This window comes from Liolophura sinensis, chromosome 6 (genome assembly GCF_032854445.1).
Source record: "Liolophura sinensis isolate JHLJ2023 chromosome 6, CUHK_Ljap_v2, whole genome shotgun sequence".
Taxonomy (NCBI): Eukaryota; Metazoa; Mollusca; class Polyplacophora; order Chitonida; family Chitonidae; genus Liolophura; species Liolophura sinensis.
The window spans coordinates 72,578,907-72,599,516 of NC_088300.1; the positions used below are offsets into that span (position 1 = coordinate 72,578,907).

At 40.6% G+C, this 20,610-nt stretch overlaps 1 protein-coding gene across 1 annotated transcript; it reads left to right on the forward strand.

The window, feature by feature from the left end:
• The first annotated feature begins 98 nt into the window (after nucleotides 1-98).
• On the forward strand, nucleotides 99-20,187 carry LOC135467538 (galactocerebrosidase-like). The gene is given in 20 exon segments (XM_064745310.1): nucleotides 99-1,217; nucleotides 4,058-4,126; nucleotides 4,579-4,642; nucleotides 5,182-5,270; nucleotides 5,412-5,576; nucleotides 5,936-5,974; nucleotides 6,274-6,404; nucleotides 7,566-7,683; nucleotides 8,675-8,712; nucleotides 9,366-9,490; nucleotides 10,124-10,263; nucleotides 13,272-13,361; nucleotides 13,880-13,915; nucleotides 13,918-13,970; nucleotides 14,056-14,077; nucleotides 14,439-14,580; nucleotides 15,413-15,596; nucleotides 17,633-17,802; nucleotides 18,652-18,725; nucleotides 19,987-20,187. Coding segments are annotated over 20 exon segments (2,001 nt in total). The 5' UTR covers nucleotides 99-1,160; the 3' UTR covers nucleotides 20,182-20,187.
• Nucleotides 20,188-20,610: the final 423 nt, after the last annotated feature.

Genomic DNA, 20,610 nt, shown 5'->3' on the forward strand with positions numbered 1-20,610 from the left:
ATTTGAAATTGTTCGCACCTTTCAGTTTAATACAACCTTCATAAATCAGTTTTAGTTTATCTCTTGTGGTATATGATCTCACGGAAGTATGGTTTTAGAGCTGGATATTAAGAAATTTTGTTATGGAAAAAACAATGTACCATAGTCTATTCGTTGAGAGAGCAGTGTTGGTTCTGGTCGTGGAGTTTGTTCTAATGTTCATTAAGACCTCATTAAGAGCTCAGTAAGAATAATTAAGACCTCACTCGAGGCGCCGAGTTCTTGGTGTGGAAACCAGCCTTATGGAGTTCAACATTATGAATTAGAAAAAGTACTTTAACTACATTTTCTCTGCAATAATATAAAAGTACAACACATCATTGTGTAGAACTTGCGGTGTTACGTATCACTAACGAATAGCAATTTTGTTAGCGGGAGCGACTGATTTTACAGATAGCTCAATACAGGCGACTTACTAAAAGAAATAGACTATAGTGTCGCTCTTCACACGTGATATCCACAACCCCCCCAACACCCACTCCCACCTTCACTCCACCTCTTTTGGCATTTAGCCATATTGCCAGTCTTCCGTTATGCCTGGTGTCTAGCCTGTACAGCCAAGCTAATATGTTTATGGTTATTTATACTGTTATGTGCACAACTGCAGTCAGCTTCTAAATTTAGCGTGCCACTGTTTACATATGCTGAGTTCAGGGCCTGCTGTCTGCCTCTGCCTTAGAATGTTCCAGAATACCCTCAGTTCGGGGCCTGTTTGTTTACGACAAGTGTCCCAGAATACCCTCAGTTCGGGGCCTGTTTGTTTACGACAAGTGTCCCAGAATTTTCTTATTCTAGAAAATTCCACCAGTCTATATAAGACCTATGAAAGCAGGTCAAAGTGGGGTGGGGGGAGGAGAATTATTGAGAGCTTTGGATGCCTTCGCTGTGCATTACTTTAGTAGGCCTTTTGTGCTAAATTTTGGTGTCCTTATAGCCTCTGGCTTTGTTATATCATATCTGCACCGAGCACTTGTTCAGTTTGAACTTGTATATTTAATTTGTGCTCTTGTGCACACAGTGCTTGTTAATACACGGACCCTGTCTGTGGAATTTTGTGTATATTTCGTCATACACTCAGTTATACTGTGGATTTTCCCTCTTATTTGTGCATTTATGCCTGTATGGTTTTCCGCATTGTGGAATATATGCGTCCGTTTGGACTTGACACCGTTGTACATGTAAGTACTTTAGTATTTGTATAGATACTGCTATCCTTTCTTGTTAAACTTAAGTACTTTAGTATCTGTAAAAGTCTTGTTATCTGTTCTTGTTAAACATAATAAATTGTTGTAAAATAAAATCTGCTGGTTTTGGTTAATTTTTTGTGCGGCTAAACTGTCGTGTATTTCGAACAAGCCATCTCTTTATAATACAGACAGTTTGGGTCGTAACAATGCCGTTAATGATAAAGAAACCCATATTGCATGTCACGTGTGTGGATGTCTTGGTATCACTAATTGTTTCAAATGAATATTGCCATTAACATTCTCTGTGCCTTCCCTCTGCACTGTATCGATAATCCTTTCGTTCATTTTGGCTCCGTTAACAGCCATAGATTTAATATAGATAGAGATGTAGCCTTTGATCGGCCGACATGATGTGAGATTATATATTTAATATACAGATGTGGTCTCATGTAACTCCAAATGTTCTAGCCCTTTAATAGTTAACAGGCTTTGACCCAGATTGTTCTAAATATGTTTCAGTAAACAATGACTTATGGCTTAACTTTCATCCTGTTTTGACCACCATAATTTTTCTATCCTGTATTCAAAAGCGCATTTATCAGCGTACAAAAAAACATAACAAGTATAGGTCAACCCGTCAGGTTTCCATAAATCATAGTTCTGACAAAAACAAGACTGGATGTGCAACAAAACAACATGAACAAGGAACACCTGTTCATACAAAGTGGCAGGAATGTTCGGTTCCGATGGAGAGGTTCGCAAGCTGCTTAAGGTTCATCTCAGCATAGGTCAGCCTAGCACTACTGCAATACCTCACAGACACACTTATGAACCGGGCAGAAAAACGCGGTCAACCTGTATTGTCAAGCCTCCCCGATGCATCTTTACAAAATGACCCCTTGTAACTAGATGGGAAATCTCCCCATGATGGTGCAGTAATATGAAGTGACATTCTCTGGGGCACTGGGCGATGGTCCAGAGGTTACATTCATAGCGATAATTTGAGGATTAAGTTGGAATAGTTTGTTGCTCTCTTAATATAATGTACTCAGTCTGTTAGTTTTCATCTAGTCCTTTTCTCGTCTTAACATGTAAACAATGCAGTAATAATTGTATGTCCCCCAACTCTGGTGATAATTGTATGTCCCCAACTCTGGTGATAATTGTATGTCCCCAACTCTGGTGATAATTGTATGTCCCCAACTCTGGTGATAATTGTATGTCCCCAACTCTGGTAATAATTGTATGTCCCCAACTCTGGTGTTAATTGTATGTCCCCAACTCTGGTGTTAATTTTATGCCCCCAGTGGTGAATAAATATATTTTCAAAACAAACAAACAAAACAAAAACAACAAATAAAAAAAAATTGCTTTCAATAAAATAGCCAGACGAGTCCGAAAGATTGATTGCAATCATTGGTTGCATTTTGGTGCTTTACATAAATTACAGACAAAAATTACAGAACACAGAAAATAGCATTTTTGTTATATTTTGCCAACCGATAGATTAGATTTTCAAATATGATAAATATGTATGAGAAGAAGAATGATGACTTCACCTATAGTTGCCAGTTTCTTGTCAATTCACCTGAGTTAAGGGATTATTCTAACTGTTCATGTAAATGCTTAAATTGTGTCAACTTAAGCGCCCTCTGCCATCATGAGAAGACTCCAGAGAAGTTACGACAAAAAATGCGGACAAGTTCATCAAAATTGAACGTTGGCTAGTTCTTCCTTTTGTGTTGGTTAAGCTTAATCAGTATCCGTGCGTTGGATCTGAACTCACTTTAATGTATCTGAACTATACAGATTTATCAGAAGAAAGGCAGATACAGATGTAGGTTAGTAGTTCATTCATTGTCAAGACTTATCTGCCTCATCCCTCCTCAGCGACACCTTCTATGTCACAACCATAAGTCCTATACGGCGGCCCCACATTGCTTATTTCATCACAGCGTAATGATGTCTTCCTGCACAGTGTGGTTACTGATCAGCGCAGTGCTGTTCTTCTGCTCAGTTTGTTATGGGACTGTTTACACCGTGGACGACTCCGCGGGTTACGGGCGGAGGTTTGACGGAATAGGTGGACTAAGCGGCGGAGGAGTAAGTAGTGCAGGCACTTATCACACAGACGTACGCTTCACCGTCTCCAGCCCGTGATAGAAGTTGAGTAGAAAAGTTTTGCTTGTATGCAGGTTTGAAACAGACGAGGATTAAGTATTACAGATGTCAGCCATATGTCACCGGTGATTGAAAAACTATCTGAGACAAAAAAAAAAACACAGTCACACCATGCAAAATTTGAACACGAGAAAGATCTTGTCATACATGTACGCTTGTGCATTGCAAGTTGAAACTTTCTGTCACTCGGCCACTTCAACCCAATATTACAAAAAGAAAAAATACAAGGTTAGTGAGGGCCTCCGTGTCCGAGGTGGTTAGCGCTCCAGTGCAATGATTTAGATGTGGATAGAATGCATTCACCTAGGGCATTCCATCTTTCCCTCTTTCTGCTATCACTGAAAACTGTTAACTGCTTCTCTTTCGATGAGTCCGTCCTAATTTCGTACTTGGCATACTTTCATAGTTCTTGGGTGGTTTGTGTTGGACATTGTTTTGGAAATAGGCCTTGCGATTATCACTCGAACCATCCATTTGGAAGCCGACGGGTAAACGGATGTCTGTTCTGAGGCACTTCTAAATACTTACATAGACCTTCTTGAACACAATTCATTGGTACTCGCAGAACCGACTATAGATGTCTTCATATCCTATAAGGGAAAGCAAATCCAGTCATTGATAACCGTTATACTGGAGAATTACATTTTCAGGCCACGTCAAAGCTGTTGGTGAATTATCCACAGAAACAACGTGATGAAATTCTGGATTTCTTGTTCAAGGTAATGTTTGTTTGATAGAGCATGTAGGCCTATACTCGAGATAAGTTCAGCTTGTAGCCTTGTTTGTTTGGAAATTGCATAATGTAGCAAGTGTAATTCGAAATTATCCAAACTCCAGAATAATTTTAGCTGGGTTACACGTACACTATGCAAAACACAGTGAAGAGATAATCCAATCAGAAACAATATCATGCAAACAGTCTGGGTTTGAATTCGTTTCAAAACGTAAAATTTACGTTATCAGGAAATGAAAATAGTTTTGTTCCAGCGATTTCAGCCTCTAAGTAACACATTTGTAATGTTTTGAAAATGTCATAATTTGGGGTCTGGATGATGAGCTTTGTCAATTAATCAAGCTCACGGGAAGTATTTCCACTGGGTAACTAATGGAAAGCTTTGCATATGATTATCCGCATCTGAACAGTTTTCCCCTTTTCCGTTTCTGTTTCCAGCCGAACTATGGTGCATCGTTGCACATACTCAAAGTGGAAATTGGAGGAGACGCGGAGAGCACGGGTAACATTCTTACCTTAGGTTTTCAAAATGATTAAACCTGTCATATCTAGTCTTGATATGTGTGCCCAGTGAGTCAGTTCTACTTCTGGCTGAAACAATGAAATACGGCCAACATATCAGTGGCTTTTACTGAGTACGAACACGTGCAGACCCCCTTTAAGCAAAAAAAAAAAAAAAAAAAAATTCGAAGTAGGCTCAAAGTCCCAGAAATTAACACCATGAATTTAAGACTTATCTCGAAATGTCCCAGAAATAGCTGGAATTGTCCTGAAGAAAATCTACTATAAACACCATAGCTTGAGTGATAGAGTCGAAATGAATGTAACAGTTATAAATGATAAGTCTGGCGATGTTGACACCGTTATCTGCATGTTTATGAAAGTGCTTGAATTGTAACAAAGAAAACTCAGCTTGACACAGCCGATTACGGGAAATTAATTAAACAATAGTTACTGAATGTTTTTTTTTGGACGGAGAATAGTTTATACAACCAATTACAATTAAATGTAATATAAAAAGTTTCTGATTTTTTTTTTCAGACGGTAGCGAGGCTTCTCACATGCACGAGAATGGGGACGAGAATTACCAGAGAGGTTACGAATGGTGGCTAATGACGGAGGCCAAAAAGGTTTAAGTGATGTATTTTCCTTTATTTGTCATGTACCTAAATCGTTCCGGCTTTGCTACTTTCAAAACAATAGATTATCTAGTGACCAATGCACGTCCTTCATTGTTGTACTGAGGCTCTTTACAAAATACTGTCTTACAGAGGAACCCTGATATTTTGCTGTATGGATTACCTTGGGCGTTCCCTGGGTGGCTTGGAAATGGCACCCAAAACCCCTATGTTGACCCGGAAATTACTGCTGATTACGTCATCAGGTGGATTATGGGAGCGCAGACATTTTACAACCTCAAGATCGATATTGTGGGCGTGAGTTGTTTAAGCATATGTCTGTAAAGTAGATCTCCTCTGTGTAAATTGACCTTGGACACGAACACTATGATCAATGAATGGATGACTTCGCTAGCTTACTTAATCTCACCAAAATCATATTTAAAAGTTAATAAAATTAATAAAGTGAGGATCGAGGCATATATATTGGTCAGTATTTGACGGACTAAATGTTACAACAGCTTCGGCCTCTTAGGTGGGTTGTTGATGTATAGATGTTCTTACGGAAGGTATTTAATCCAGATGTTTAATCGATCGCTACTCACACCTTTGACTGTATAGAACCTACAAAGCAATGAATCTTGTTGAGTTAAATTGCATTTGATATTTCCTTCTAGATCTGGAATGAACGTCCTTACAACAAAACGTATATAAAGGTGAGTTTGTCACATCCTGTTCTGCTATTTTACTCTGTTTCCATTGTATGACAAACCTTTTGTAGAGTGGTAATCTGGTTGATATTGAGGAATGTCATTGTCAACGTTTGGAATAATTTCACCATTTGGTGCTCAGCCATCAGATATGTACTGTTTCAATGGCTCAGAATAATTCACCCGTTGTATCTCTTAGCGTATATGCGTATACACTGGTATACGAACATATATTTACCGAGTGTACCTTCACCATTTAGATGATGTAACCCATTATCTGTGTGTTAAATGTGTCGTCCATGTAGGTTCTCCGGAAGATGCTGGATAGCAGGAGATTGTTCCAGGTGCGGATCTGTGCACCTGATGGTAACGGAGTGGAGATTGCCGAGGATATGCTCAGAGATCCACAGCTCGCTGCCGCCGTGGATTTCATAGGGTGAGAAGTACATGTATACCATCCCCACTGCATTGCGCATAAATAATCCCTGCATCGGATGCTACTCTTATCCCTTGTTCATTGGTATGACCGGCCGGCCGTCCGTCTGCCCGTGGGATCGTCTATAACTACTGCTTGTAAGTGTAACTTCTCTAGATTTGGATGGATTTTTTCAAAGCGTGACAGATGTTTTGGAACAACATTCTAGATGCGAATGCGCATGGCTTCTACCTATTGCCGTTTTTATTTCATGTGTTTTAAGGTGTTGTTGTGACAGGTATCAAAAAGAGTTTTATTTTGTAAAATGAGTTGACTTTCTTACATCCATCAATTATTTTAATTTAAGAGCCTTATAAAGTAAGGTTTCCTCCCACCATAATGCTGGCCGCCGTCGTTTAATTGAAATATTGTTGAATAAGGCTTATTGCCGTAAAACATCAATCAAATCAAAATGAATGAATTATGCAAGTAGTTTTCTTGAAATTCAAACGTTAGGTTTTTGTCGCACCGGATGGCCGCCATCTTGAATTTCTGGAACAAAGATAGTAACGCCAAATTAGGAATTCATGTAGTCTTCTGGATCACAAATTAAGTTTTAAGATGGCACTGAAAGCCATCTTGTGGGTTTCGGGGCGAATAGATTGTCGTAGCTTTAAAATAATGTCGGATTCGGAATTCTCGTGGTCAAATTACCCACAAAGGTGTAATTGTACATGGCTATAGGTGAGATCTGGTTTTAAAACTTAATTTTTCAAGACTTGTCGGGGGGCATAGGGTCTAAATGATTTATAAAACGCCCAGACAAGTCAAATCAATTGCTTAACCTCACCATCCAGAGAAAGCTAACCAAACTTTAGTTATCGACTTACTACTAACATTAAATACACTCTCAAAACATTCTATGTAAAATTCGTACATATAGCCCTATGTGGAAACCTCGTTTTTACCACTTATCAGGAATTGATCGATCTTAATTTATGTTTGAATTCCATATTACTTTCTTAATGAAACAACGGTAAAAATGTAAAAGTATTCCTTACAGGATACGTCATTTTGTGACACAGTGAGTTTCGAGCGGGGTTGATGGGTTTTGTAGTTTCGTCCTGATGAAAGATTTCTTTTGCAGTCATTCAGTGCTGTTAATCTCATGGTTTATTACAGAGCCCACTACCCTGGGACAGTATCAGCACCTGCAAGTCTGCAGACCGGCAAACAGTTGTGGGCATCAGAAGATTACAGCACGTATAACGACAACACAGGGGCCGGTTGCTGGGCGAGGGTAAGGTACTTGTTAAGAGATGGATATCTTTATGGATATCCGCCATTCAGCCTCTTCAGTTATTTATTTATTTGCTTCATGTTTTGCGTATTACTCAAGATATTTATTCAGATTTATTTATTCAGATTTATTTATTTATTCAGATTTATTTATTTATTCAGATTTATTTATTCAGATTTATTTATTCAGATTTATTTATTCAGATTTATTTATTTATTTATTTGATTGGTGATTGACGCCGTACTCAAGAATATTTCACTTATACGACGGCGGGCCAGAATTATGGTGAATGGAAATCAGGCAGAGCTCGGGGGAACCCACGACCATCCGTAGGTTGCTGCAGACCTTCCCACGTACGGTCAGATATATTGATACAGGTGTTAATACTTGGCTGGCGAAAAGTACAGGTGAAATTCTCACGCCAACTCATGATTTGACAGACCTCCTGACCAAAATTCCCACCTGTGCAGAGTTAAGACATAACTTTTTCGCCTCCCCTTGTGCCTGACACACCTCACGCAAATCAAAGATCCGTGCGAATACAAATGAAGCTCCCACTCCTCACCAGACATTGTATCTGACTACACTTCCAAAACCCGTGTAGACCCAGATGAATTACATACACACACCTCCTGACGAAAATCCAGAGCCTGTGCAGAGCTAAGACGAAATATTGTCTTCTCTCCACTTGAAAACATACCTCTTGACACAATTTCAAAACGCGTGCAGACCACAGATGAAACACTCCCACATATGCCTGACTGACATACCGATCCAGAGCCCACATGAAACTAATGCACTTTCACATATACTTGGCACACGTTACGCAAAAAACCGAGAAAATTCTCGGGTATCCCCATATAGCTGACACATCTTCTGACGCAAATCTAAAACACATTTAAAAAGTTATAGAAAGACATGAAAATTATGTTAAATAGATAAAGCAAAAAGCATTATATCCTTTAAGCCGAAACATATTTCCTGTTCACAGTTAATCAACCAGAACTATGTGAATGGAATGATGTCATCGTAAGTAGTCAGTCAACTCAATATACATAAATTATAGGCATGACACTTTTCATACATTTAATTAACAGAAAACCTTATGGTAACCAATGATTATTATTTATTGAATTGCTGCTGAATACATTATTCAAAATGGTCAATGGTTAAGACACACATATGTATCGAATCATGTAACTAGTGTTTTCCCTGAGCATTTAACATCAATACTCAATGATTGCGAAAATCTATGAGATTGAATGGTTAAACTGGATTTATGTCAGCGCAAATAGCATAACAGTTGATCCGCTGTTAGTAGGAAAAATGTAGCAGTTATTTATTAGTACAGTTCACAACTTTTGAATACCTTAATTCTGTAGTTACTTCACTGTCTTCGATTGCTCGTTCACCATTATTAAAGTACAGTTTAATACCTGCCAGTGTCAGCAACCTTCGGATGGTCATGGGTTTCCCCCACGCTCCGCCCGGTTTCCTTCCACAACAATGTTGGGCCGATCGTACAAGTAAAATATTTTGAGTCCGGCGTAAAACACCGAACAAATACCTGTTACAGTAATTCCTTCCAGCCTTGAAAATGACAACCGTTAGTTGCCAACCTGTGGCTATGACAAAACGAAAAACAAACAAACAAACAGACATTTGTAATTGGCTGTTTCCAGGACAATAGCCTGGAACCTAGTGGCGGCTTATTACCAAGGCTTGCCGCACTTCCGGGAGGGTCTGATGACAGCTGTGGAACCCTGGGGTGGGAACTACCGGGTGGAGGCCCCTATATGGATCACGGGTGAGGCTTTGTACACTTACCACAATGGTTTAACTAAGCAAATTGGCAAAACTACCATTATGTAGAATGTAAATATTACTATGGGTGGATAGTAGTGGTTTTGTAGAAAACTCTTTGCATTCCAGACAATTGAAAATCAAAACAAAGGATCTAAGAACCTTTAAAAAAGTAATCAGTGGCGCTGAAGACTTAAAATGTAGAAAGTAACCGGTGTAGGAAGTCTTTGGGATTTACAGCTGTTTATGCGGAGGATCTGTACTCAATGATTATTTCGAAAGTAACTGTAGAAGTGCAGGAAATTATCCTCCGCAATAATGTATTTATATTGTAACAATACCTATAGAAATAAATTTTTGGAGAAACTAGTGCAACAGGAAACTAACCCCTTAATGATGTATTCTATATTGTAACAATGCTTAATAATTAAATTAATAACTTTGTAGTAACTAGTAGAACGGGACACTATCCCTCTAAATGATAAACAGGGATTCTGCATTGTAACAATACGAGTGAGAAAACTGTTCTTGAAGAATGTAGTAGTATACAACCAGCATTGTGAAGCAGTGAGGAAAAAGTTAGAGTTAAATAAGCAGTAATTAGATATTGACTTACTATCTCATTGTCACATTTTAGCCCACACAACCCAGTTTACGAAACCCGGATGGAAGTATCTCCGTCACGGATCGGGAGTGGGAAAGTTAACAGCTGGGGGCAGCTACGTAACCTTTACTGACCCGGAAGTAAATAGCCTCACCATCGTCATAGAAACCATGGTGTGTACTTGCTGTCTCCATACGCTGAGAGGGAAATCATGTTAATAATTCACGTTTAATCAGCATGAATGGTGTTTGAGTAGGATATCGATTTACGTATGGTGTACATTGTGGGCCATAAAAGATATCACTACATAGGGACAATCATGGAATACATTCTTCCATGTTCTGGTTTTACGATGCGCATTGCTATACTCGTACTCGCGCGTAAATATAGGTAGATACATATATCTAAGTGTTCATTGAGAAATATACGAGACTTCCAGTCATCTGGTCTGTCTTTGCTAATTCGATGTGCAGGCCTGTAGTCCGCTTATAACATAGTATAGTATGGCGCGGCACTGCACGGTACGTTATGGTAGGGTACAGCACAATACAGTACAGTACAGTATAGTATAGTACAGTATAGAATAGTATAGTATGGTATGGTATGGTACCTAATGGCGGCTTATTACCAAGGCTTGCCGCACTTCCGGGAGTGTAATATAGTACAGTATAGTGCAGTGCAGTGCAATACAGTATATTGTCTGGTCGGCTTTTAGAGTTGAGTGTTGAGCTGTGGCGCGTCAAACGGACCAATGGGTGGGTTGGGTTATCCGTTAATCAAGGGAGAAAATTTTGCAATGAAAAAATAACCAGCAAAAGAAATAATAGTTATTGTTCTTAGCAGGCAGATATTATTTCGATGCTACAGAAAATTTTGAGGTTAAAGCACCACCTAGGCCTCAGTAGAGTTCTTACATGTATTCGGTGCATATTACAACGGGAGCCATGTGGTTCCTGCACGACATACATCTCAATAACGCCATCGCTGATCAAATTTACATTTGGTGCACGTCCAAAATGCTGTTAGTATGTGGCGTGACGTGGTGTGGTGCAGTATAACATAGTACACAGTCTACACATCTACGCTGCTGTCGGGCGGCTCAGCGCTCCGGTGCCGGCCTGGATGTCCGCCGTTCTGGCGGCCGTGCACCACGCTATAATACACTATAGCTGACTGGTGGCCATAGTATAGCATAGCACAGCACAGCATGTTGTAGTATACAGTATGGTATGCAGTATAATATGGTATGTAGTAGAGTATAGTATAGTGTAGTATAGTGTAGGATAGTAGGTGGTATAGTGTAGTGTAGTGTAGTGTAGTATTTTGCAGTGTAGTATGTGGCGTGTTATGGTGTGGTGCACAGTACACAGCCTACACCCACCCCTACGGCACATGAAGCTGTTGTCAGGCGGCTGAGCGCCGTTCTGTCCGCCGTGCCGGCCGTGCTGGCCACAGACCCCCATTAAGCGACAATGCTAACGTTTTGCGCTGTAGCTCAGTCCCAAATATTCTGTGGCCAGCAAGCTGTGGTGCATACCAGGCACAGCCTGTGAGAAAGAAGCCATAAAAATCCTGACATAGGTTGACCGTCAAAATCTGAACCTGCCGGCAGCTGGGAGGGGTGCCAAGCATAACCTCGTAATTGTAATTGTATTATCTCGTTATGATCACTAGAGTTATCCCCCCTGAAACTGGGTGGTTGTGGGGGGTGGGGATCTGTTCGGAGATACAAACTGTATTTGGAAGGTTGTGTTTAGTTAATATGCTAGCAACGAGAATTTCGGACATTCATAGGCTGGGGCATATGTACAGCAGTCGCACGCTGGAGGTAACACCATTCCGGGGGAAGAGGCCATCAGAGACTAAACACTTCACTACTTTTATTATCAGCGGAGGAGACTGGAAGTCATCGCTGCGGCTGAGAGACGTTCCTGTCCCCTCCCTGTTGCGTGAATCATCAGCCAGCCAGACAGCACGGCAAACACGGTCGCCAGAACGGTGGACACCCAAGCCGCCACAGGGGCATAGCATAGCATAGTATGGCATAGCATGGCATGGCACAGCAGAGTATGGCGTAGCATGGCATGGCATGGCATACAGCATAGTATGGTATAGTAGGTGGTGTGGTAGCTGACTGGTAGCGTAGCATATTTTAGTTTAGTATAGGATAGTACAGTATAGTATAGTATGGTGTACAGTTTAGTGTACAGTATGGCATAGTATAGTATAGTATACAGTATAGTATATAGTATAGTATATGGTATAGTAGAGGGCCTGCGTAGCTCAGTTGGTTAGCGCGCTAGCGCAGCGTAGTTGACGCAGAAGACTCTCACCAATGTGGTCGCTGTGAGTCCAGCCCATACTGGCTTCCTCTCCGGCCGTACGTGGGAAGGTCATTCAGCCACCAGCGGGTATGGCGTAAAACACCAATCAATTAAATATAGTATAGTATGGTATATTGTAAACTACAGTATGTGGTATGGTGTAGTATGGTGTACCTAGGGGTTTTCCCTATCTACCACCCATGTAGCGTTCACCCCGCAGTGTCCTGTGCTTAGAGCGCGGACTCAGAGACACGGCTCTTCCCGACTCCGATACGTTTTGATCCCAGTATACTACTGTCAGAATATGATTGTGTTTCAGGGCCTTTAAGACCAAGTATCACTGCAGTATAACTCCAGGATCAAAATCAATTTCCTCTCAACTCCAGTGAAGCCCCAATATGCAATGCAAGGTCGATGCGAATGAATGGCCGATGTCAGCCAAGATTGAATTATTTTGCCGATTTGGCATTAATCCATTCGTTCTATGCAGATAAAATTTTAATATATGCCAGATGCGTGTCTGGAATAAACGTATGATACGAACCTAATGCTGGCCAATAATAATGCACGTCCAAGGTCAAGGTTGCCATGATATCAGAGCTCTCCCAATGCGAATGTTTCAGTATATATAGGTATTCACAGCGCAGAAAAGTGTTCCATCCATACTTCATAACTTTCTATTCTAGGCGATTCTTAGCAGCATTCTTACATTGCAATATGTACCGTAGTCCACTTTAACCCAGACCCAAGGTGTGGGCATGGAAGAATACTACTACCAATCGCCTAGAATAGAAAGTTATGTCTTTCAAAAACACATATGGAGTGTACCAACCAGTTTGTCTCTCTTTTCCTTTCAGAGCCATGATCACTCAGTCTGCATTCGTCCGCCATTACAACCTTACAGCGTACAGCCTCAGACGGCTACTTTCAAACTATCAGGCAGTTTTGTAAGTGTGGGCGCGCTCAGAATGTTTTTGTGCTCAATACTCAGTAAGATAAGTATGCCTGAAGAATATATGCCATAGTTAGATAAGCTGTGATAAATGAAGTATTTTAGTGTTGGTAAGGGACGAGGGCTGGGACTCTGACTTTTCACATTTTCATCTTTTCAAAAGTTTCAAAAGTAAATTATAACGTAAAAATACACTTCGAAAGTTCCTAACACTTTGATTTAACGTTGATTTAGGGACCCATGTATCTTATATAATGTTTATATATGAAAACCTTACATACATATCAAATCTTTTTGTTATAGATGTTTGTCACTCAGATAGCATTAGTATTTTGCTTTTATTCTTATACGTTTGAACTTATAGCTGATGATCACATATATTTGTAAACTAAGCAATATATCAGAATAAACAGATGAGAAAAGATAATTCGTAATAACGATTTGTTGCTATCTAAGTAGCAGATGATTTCGTGAAAAGGTTTTTTTTATATTTTATTTATATCGCTCAAACAGGCACAACTAAGGTCACTGAATGTGTGGTTTACCGAAACTTTGCTTTTGACGGAAGCGACAGCGTCCTTTTCCAGCAAAACATCCAGTTGATGTGAGTAACCATGTATAGACATATTTATTATTTCTCCATTTGCCTAACTATTTGTTGATATTTTTTTGATATTTAACATTTTAAGAGTGGGGTATTTTTATATCAATGTACAACGAGTTAAAAGAACAATACCGAAGTCCATACCAGCATACCGCTGTATACAGCTGTTCGGCTAACGTATTTATTTATTTGATCGGTGTCTTATGCCGCACTCAAGAATTTTTCACTTATATGACGGTGGCCAGCATTATGTGGGATGAAACCGGCCAGAGCTTGGAGGAAGCCCACGACCATCCGCATGTTGCTGACAGACCTTCCCACATATAGCCGGAAAGGAAGTAAGCATTGGTGCTCCTGAGTCACATCACCGCGCTGGCGTGCTCACCAGCTCGGACACGGAGGTCGCTTTTCTAATGTAAGATAGAGTGTGTCTGTAGTAGGTAATTTTTGAGTTTCCTCTCCATATAGGTAACTAATAGCACAATAACACTATCTCTGGGAGTGGATGAGATGTACACATTGACCACGGTATCTACTGGACAGAAAGGCACTGCGCCCAACCCCTTGCCGTCCAAGCCCTTCCCTCTGCCCTATAAAGATGACTTTGAAGGTACATTGCTGTGTCACGCATAATGTTGGCGTTGATCATTGAGATGTTTCACAACGCAGCAATGCTTAATAGTTTATTTATTTATTTATTTATTTGATTGGTGTTTTACGCCGTACTTAAGAATATTTCACTCATACGACGGCGGCCAGCATTATGGTTGGTGGAAACCAGACACAGCCCGGGGGAAACCCACGACCATCCGCAGTTTGCTGGAGGGACCTTCCCACGTACGGCCGGAGAGGAAGCCAGCATGAGCTGGACTTGAACTCACAGCGACCGCATTGGTCAGAGGCTCCTGGGTCATTACGCTGCGCTAGCGTGCTAACCAACTGAGCCTCGGAGGCCCCTTTAATGGTTTTAGAGTAGTTAATTATTCGTGTTTAAGGCTTTTATTTACGCATTATTCAAACCTATAAATGTGATCTATGACGGCAATCTAAATGGTGTTCTTCAATTATCCTTTTTATATCTGAAGTCGCAAAGATTGCCCAAGTGACGTATATCCAGAATCATTCATTCCTTCATTTATTGCTTCCTTTCATAACGTAAATATGTTTTGATATGTATTCGGTCATTGCGTCAAAGACGAAACAGGCCTAGATGGCATAAAAAAGGAGAACGAGTATAAACGAATTTCAGAAATAAACGGAACGAAGGAAATGATCAGCTGAATAATGAAGTACATTTCATGAAAGATAAGGCATCGGTTTAACTGTATTTTATGGGATGATGCTCATAGCCAGGGGGGATAACTCTAATCGCAATAACTGCACTTCTTTTTGCCAATCACATTGCCATTACATTCCGTGCTTTTACCCTCCGTCATGTATAGCTTACCCGGCCCATACGGAACCGTACAACCTGGCCCAGCAGAAAGGAGTGTGGGAGGTAATAGACCTGGGTGCGCCCCGGGGTAAAGTCATTCGGCAGATGATGGCAGAACTGCCCGTGTATTGGTGTATGCATGGTCCTCAGCATCTACCCCATACAGTCAGCGTCATTGGCAGTACTAACTGGTAACAATTATTGTCACCTACGTCATCTATGCACGGTCCTCAGCACATAGCCCACACAGTCAGAGTCATTGGCAGTACTAACTGGTAACAATTATTGTCACCTACGTCATCTATGCATTGTCCTCAGCAAACCTCACACAATCAGCGTCACTGGCAGTACTAACTGGTAACAATTATTGTCACCTACGTCATCTATGCACTGTCCTCAGCAAACCTCACACAATCAGCGTCATTGGCAGTACTAATTGGTAACAATTATTGTCACCTATGTCATCTATGCATGGTCCTCAGAACCTACATTGAGCGACATTAGCAGTACTAAATGGTAACAATTATTGTCACTTATGTCATCTATGCACGGTCCTCAGCACATAGCCCACACAGTCAGGGTCACTGGCGGTACTAACTGGTAACAATTATTTTCACTTATGTCATCTATGCACTGTCCTCAGCACCTATCCCATACATTCAGCGTCATTGGCAGTACTAACTGGTAACAATTATTGTCACCTATGTCATCTATGCACTGTCCTCAGCACATAGTCCACACAGTCAGAGTCATTAGCAGTACTAACTGGTAACAATTATTGTCACTTATGTCATCTATGCATTGTCCTCAGCACCTACCCCATACAGTCAGCGTCATTGGCAGTACTAACTAGTAACAATTATTGTCACCTATGTCATATATGTACGGCCCTTAGCACCTACCCCATACATTCAGCGACATTAGCAGTACTAATTGGTAACAATTATTGTCACCTATGTCATCTATGCACGGTCCTCAGCACCTACCTCACACATTCAGCGTCATTGGCAGTACTAACTGGTAACAATTATTGTCACCTATGTCATCTATGCACGGTCCTCAGCGCATAGCCCACATAGTCAGAGTCATTGGCAGTACTAACTGGTAACAATTATTGTCACCTTTGTCATTTATGCACTGTCACCAGCACCTACCTCACACATTTAGCCTCATTGGCAGTACTAACAGGTGACAATTACTGTCACTTTTGTCATCTATGCAAGGTCCTCAGCACATAGCCCACACAGTCAGAGTCATTGGCAATACTGACTGGTAACAATTATTGTCACTTTTGTCATCTATGCACGGTCCTCAGCACCTACCTCACACATTCAGCGTCATTGGCAGTACTAACTGGTAACAATTATTGTCACTTTTGTCATCTATGTACGATCCTCAGCACCTGTCCCATACAGTCAGCGTCATTAGCAGTACTAACTAGTAACAATTATTGTCACCTATGTCATCTATGCATGGTCCTCAGCACCTACCTCACACAGTCAGCGTCACTGGCAGTTCTAATTGGTAACAATTGCTGTCATCTTTGTCACCCATGCACTGTCCTCAGCACCAACCCCATGCTGTGAACGTCATTGGCAGTACTAACTGATAGCAATTACTGTCACCTTTCTCATCTATGCATGGTCCTCAGCACCTACCCCATACAAGCAGCGTCATTGGCAGTACTAATTGGTAACAATTACTGTCACCTTTGTCACTCATACACTGTCCTCAGCACATAGCCCACACAGTCAGCCTCATTGGCAGTACTAACTGGTAACAATTACTGTCATCATTGTCAGCCATGCGTGATCCTCAGTACCTACCCCACACAGTCAGCCTCATTGGCAGTACTAAGCGGTACCAATTACTGTCACCTTTCTCACAGGTTTCTTTATCATTGGTCTAATGGTTTATATTCGAAAACTTAGACTAATATCGAACCTTCTGCCCGACTGAATTATATCGGATACCTTTTGTTTTACACCAGCAATGCTGCTGGAGTGTATGTGACATCTTAGGTAAATGGCGAATGTGTATCGGTACTCTGCTTCCCTTTGTATTCCAGGCCACGCAGGGCGGGTATTTACGTTAAAGTGGAGGCCCGGGGGAGAGGGTAAATGGTACCTGTACCGATGAAGTGTACAAATGTGGCCTGAAGGCTAGATAAATATGGGTGTACTGCCTGTCGGATATATATGACATTCCCCTTTGCATTCCATTTCAGGACGGATATTTATGTTGAGGTGGAGGCCCGGGTAGGGGCTGTGAACGGCACAGACGGAGTGTTCGTGGCCGCTCGGATTGACAACGGAGGATGCAACGTGAGCTATGCACTCGGCTATTATTTTGTCATCTACCCTTCAAAACAGCAATACCAGCTGACACACGATATTAGTAAGTCATGAGTTCTTACGTGTATATTGTTTTGAGCCGTCCCCTTTCTCAGTTATATGGGGCACGTGTCGTGAATATTTCAAATAAAGGCTAAAATTAAAACGATTTGGCACATTTTCCCATATAAAAGGCGTTTGTATAAGGCCGCATATAACGTTATGTAGTTTTTTTACTTGCTGGTATAGTTCTTTAAATAAATATTTTATATTAGTAATAGCAATGTCGATGGGCTCATAGAATATCACATAACGCTTTATATATCATTATATTAGCAATAACAAACTTCTCCGTGCTTCACAGAATATCACGTAACGCTTTATATATCATTATATGCGCAATAATAAACTCCTCCGTGCTTCAAAGAATATCACATTACGCTTCGTATATCATTATATTAGCAATAACAAACTTCTCCGTGCTTCACAGAATATCACGTAACGTTTTATATATCATTATATGAGCAATAAATAAACTTCTCCGTGCTTCATAGAATATCACATAACGCTTCATATATCATTATATTAGCAATATCAAACTTCGTGCTTCATAGAATGTCGCGTAATATATCATATATCGGTGCATTAGCGATAACAACATCTCCGTGTGTTTCATATATCGGTACATTAGCAATAACAATATCTCCGGGTTTCCCAGAATGTCACATAACGCTTGACATATCATTATATTAGTAATAACAATGTCTCCGGGTTTCCCATAATATAGCATAACGTTTAATACATCAGTATACATGTTTGTAATTTATGTCCAATGGTTTGACTGTGCTTCATATACATGTATTCATATATTTTGTCATATACTCTTGTTACATAAAAATTTTCATTTTTTTAGTCCGCCAAGATATCATTAAGTCTGGACCGGCACCAACAAATTCTGACTGGAACACCTTAGGTCTACTTATACAGGTGAGCAGCAGTGAGAGACACAACATGTTTACGTTTGATTACATCTACAACAGAGTTTGCTACTAGATGAATACATGTATTTTACCCTGTTTCTGAGACTTAAAACATTGCAGCCGAGGATGTTCTAAAGGCTTGGGCGAGCGAGCCCAAGGAAATGAGTACAGTACATATATATAACGCCCTAACAAACACAGTCAAGAGAAAAACGGGCTATCATACTCCTTACAGCGCATGCACCGCTTTCTGCGTTTGTTGTCACCACTACAAAATTTCGTAGGTGATGAGACAGGAACTGATGTCAGAAAACACAAACACTGTGTTCAACCTTTGTTTGTAAAACTACTTTATACACATGCATTCTCTTTATCTGAAGGCTACAGAACGTGATTCCAATTTACACCTGAAACAATTTTATCGATGAGTGCTGATTTCATAGTTCCGCGCTGAGAAACCAGTAGGCCTTGTACGGTTAAGCCTTGAAAAGCCTATACGTACGTCGTACAAGATCCAAAGGTCACAATTCTCCAGTCTTGGCAGTGGTGTAAAGCGAGCATAGAGAACAGCACGTGGGGAGAGAGAGGTCAGGAGAATGATCCCCTGCATGCACTGTTTATTGCTGTTGTCATGCTGACTTCCTCTCCAGTCGTAAGTGGGAAGGTCTTGCATCAACCTGCGGATGGTCGTGGAATCCTCCAGGGCTCTGCCCGGTTTCCTCCCACCATAATGCTGACTGCCGTCGTGTAAGTGAAATATTCTTGAGTACGGTGTAAAACACCAATAAATAAATAAATATTGTTGTTGTAGAAAGTCAAACTTTGTAACTGTTCGATAACAAGTTAATAATAGCAGTAACGTGAGAACTCTATTATGGTGCAGTGTCTACTTACGTAATTTCTCCAGTAGCTTCCGGCCGTACGTGGGAAGGACCTCCAGCAACTTGCCGATGGACGTGGGTTTCCCACGGGCTCTGCCCTGTTTCCTCCCACCGTAATGTTGTATGAGTGAAACATTCTTGGGTACGGCATAAAACACCAATCAAATAAATAAATAACTATTTGCTGATGAAACTTATATCTTCTGCCTTGGCCTATTATACCGTCATTCAGAATGGAAAAATATATGGTAAAACTTATATCAGTCGTTGTATATTGCTATAAAACTTAAATATTTTCAAATGACTCTAATGAGCCATCTTAGCATGAACACACATAGTTACACAGCGGTATATGCACTTGTGGTACTAAATGCTTTGTTTATTTAGAACGGAATTTCTGTGGGCTGGTTGAATGGACAGAAGCTGTTTACAGTTGCTATACCAGCTACCCCCGAAAGTGGCTTCGTGGGAATTGGAACAACTAACGTCGGAATTGTTGACTTCGATAACCTGCAGATACGAACAAGTCAAGACGGACTGAAGAAAATAAACCGAGTTCTCAAAAGCAACGACCGTCGTTAAAACTTCAGCGTGATTCAGTAAAGATGGTTGACTTTGAGTTTAAACATTGTATTTCTCTTCCTGTGTTACCCATTTTAGTTATAATTGTCATACAGTATCTACATGCAAACATACATACATAAATCAGTGGAATGATTTGCGCCAAGGAATTTAGGTGTGTTTCAGAGTTTCAGGCTGTTCTGATCAACAATGGTCAATTCACGCAGAACTAAGAACTTTTGCCACAATGCGGTGGACTAAAATCTGTGGATCCTACATAAATAATTCCCCACAGCCCTTCCAGTTCAAAAATTAAAACATTTTTCCGTTTGCATATACCTACACTTGTAAATTTACAGCAGTTTTGCACTATGTGTGCCAGGAATGTAGGTCATCCAGTAGGTCATCAATCATATAATATACACGTGTCTCGACTCACAGTCGATAGAA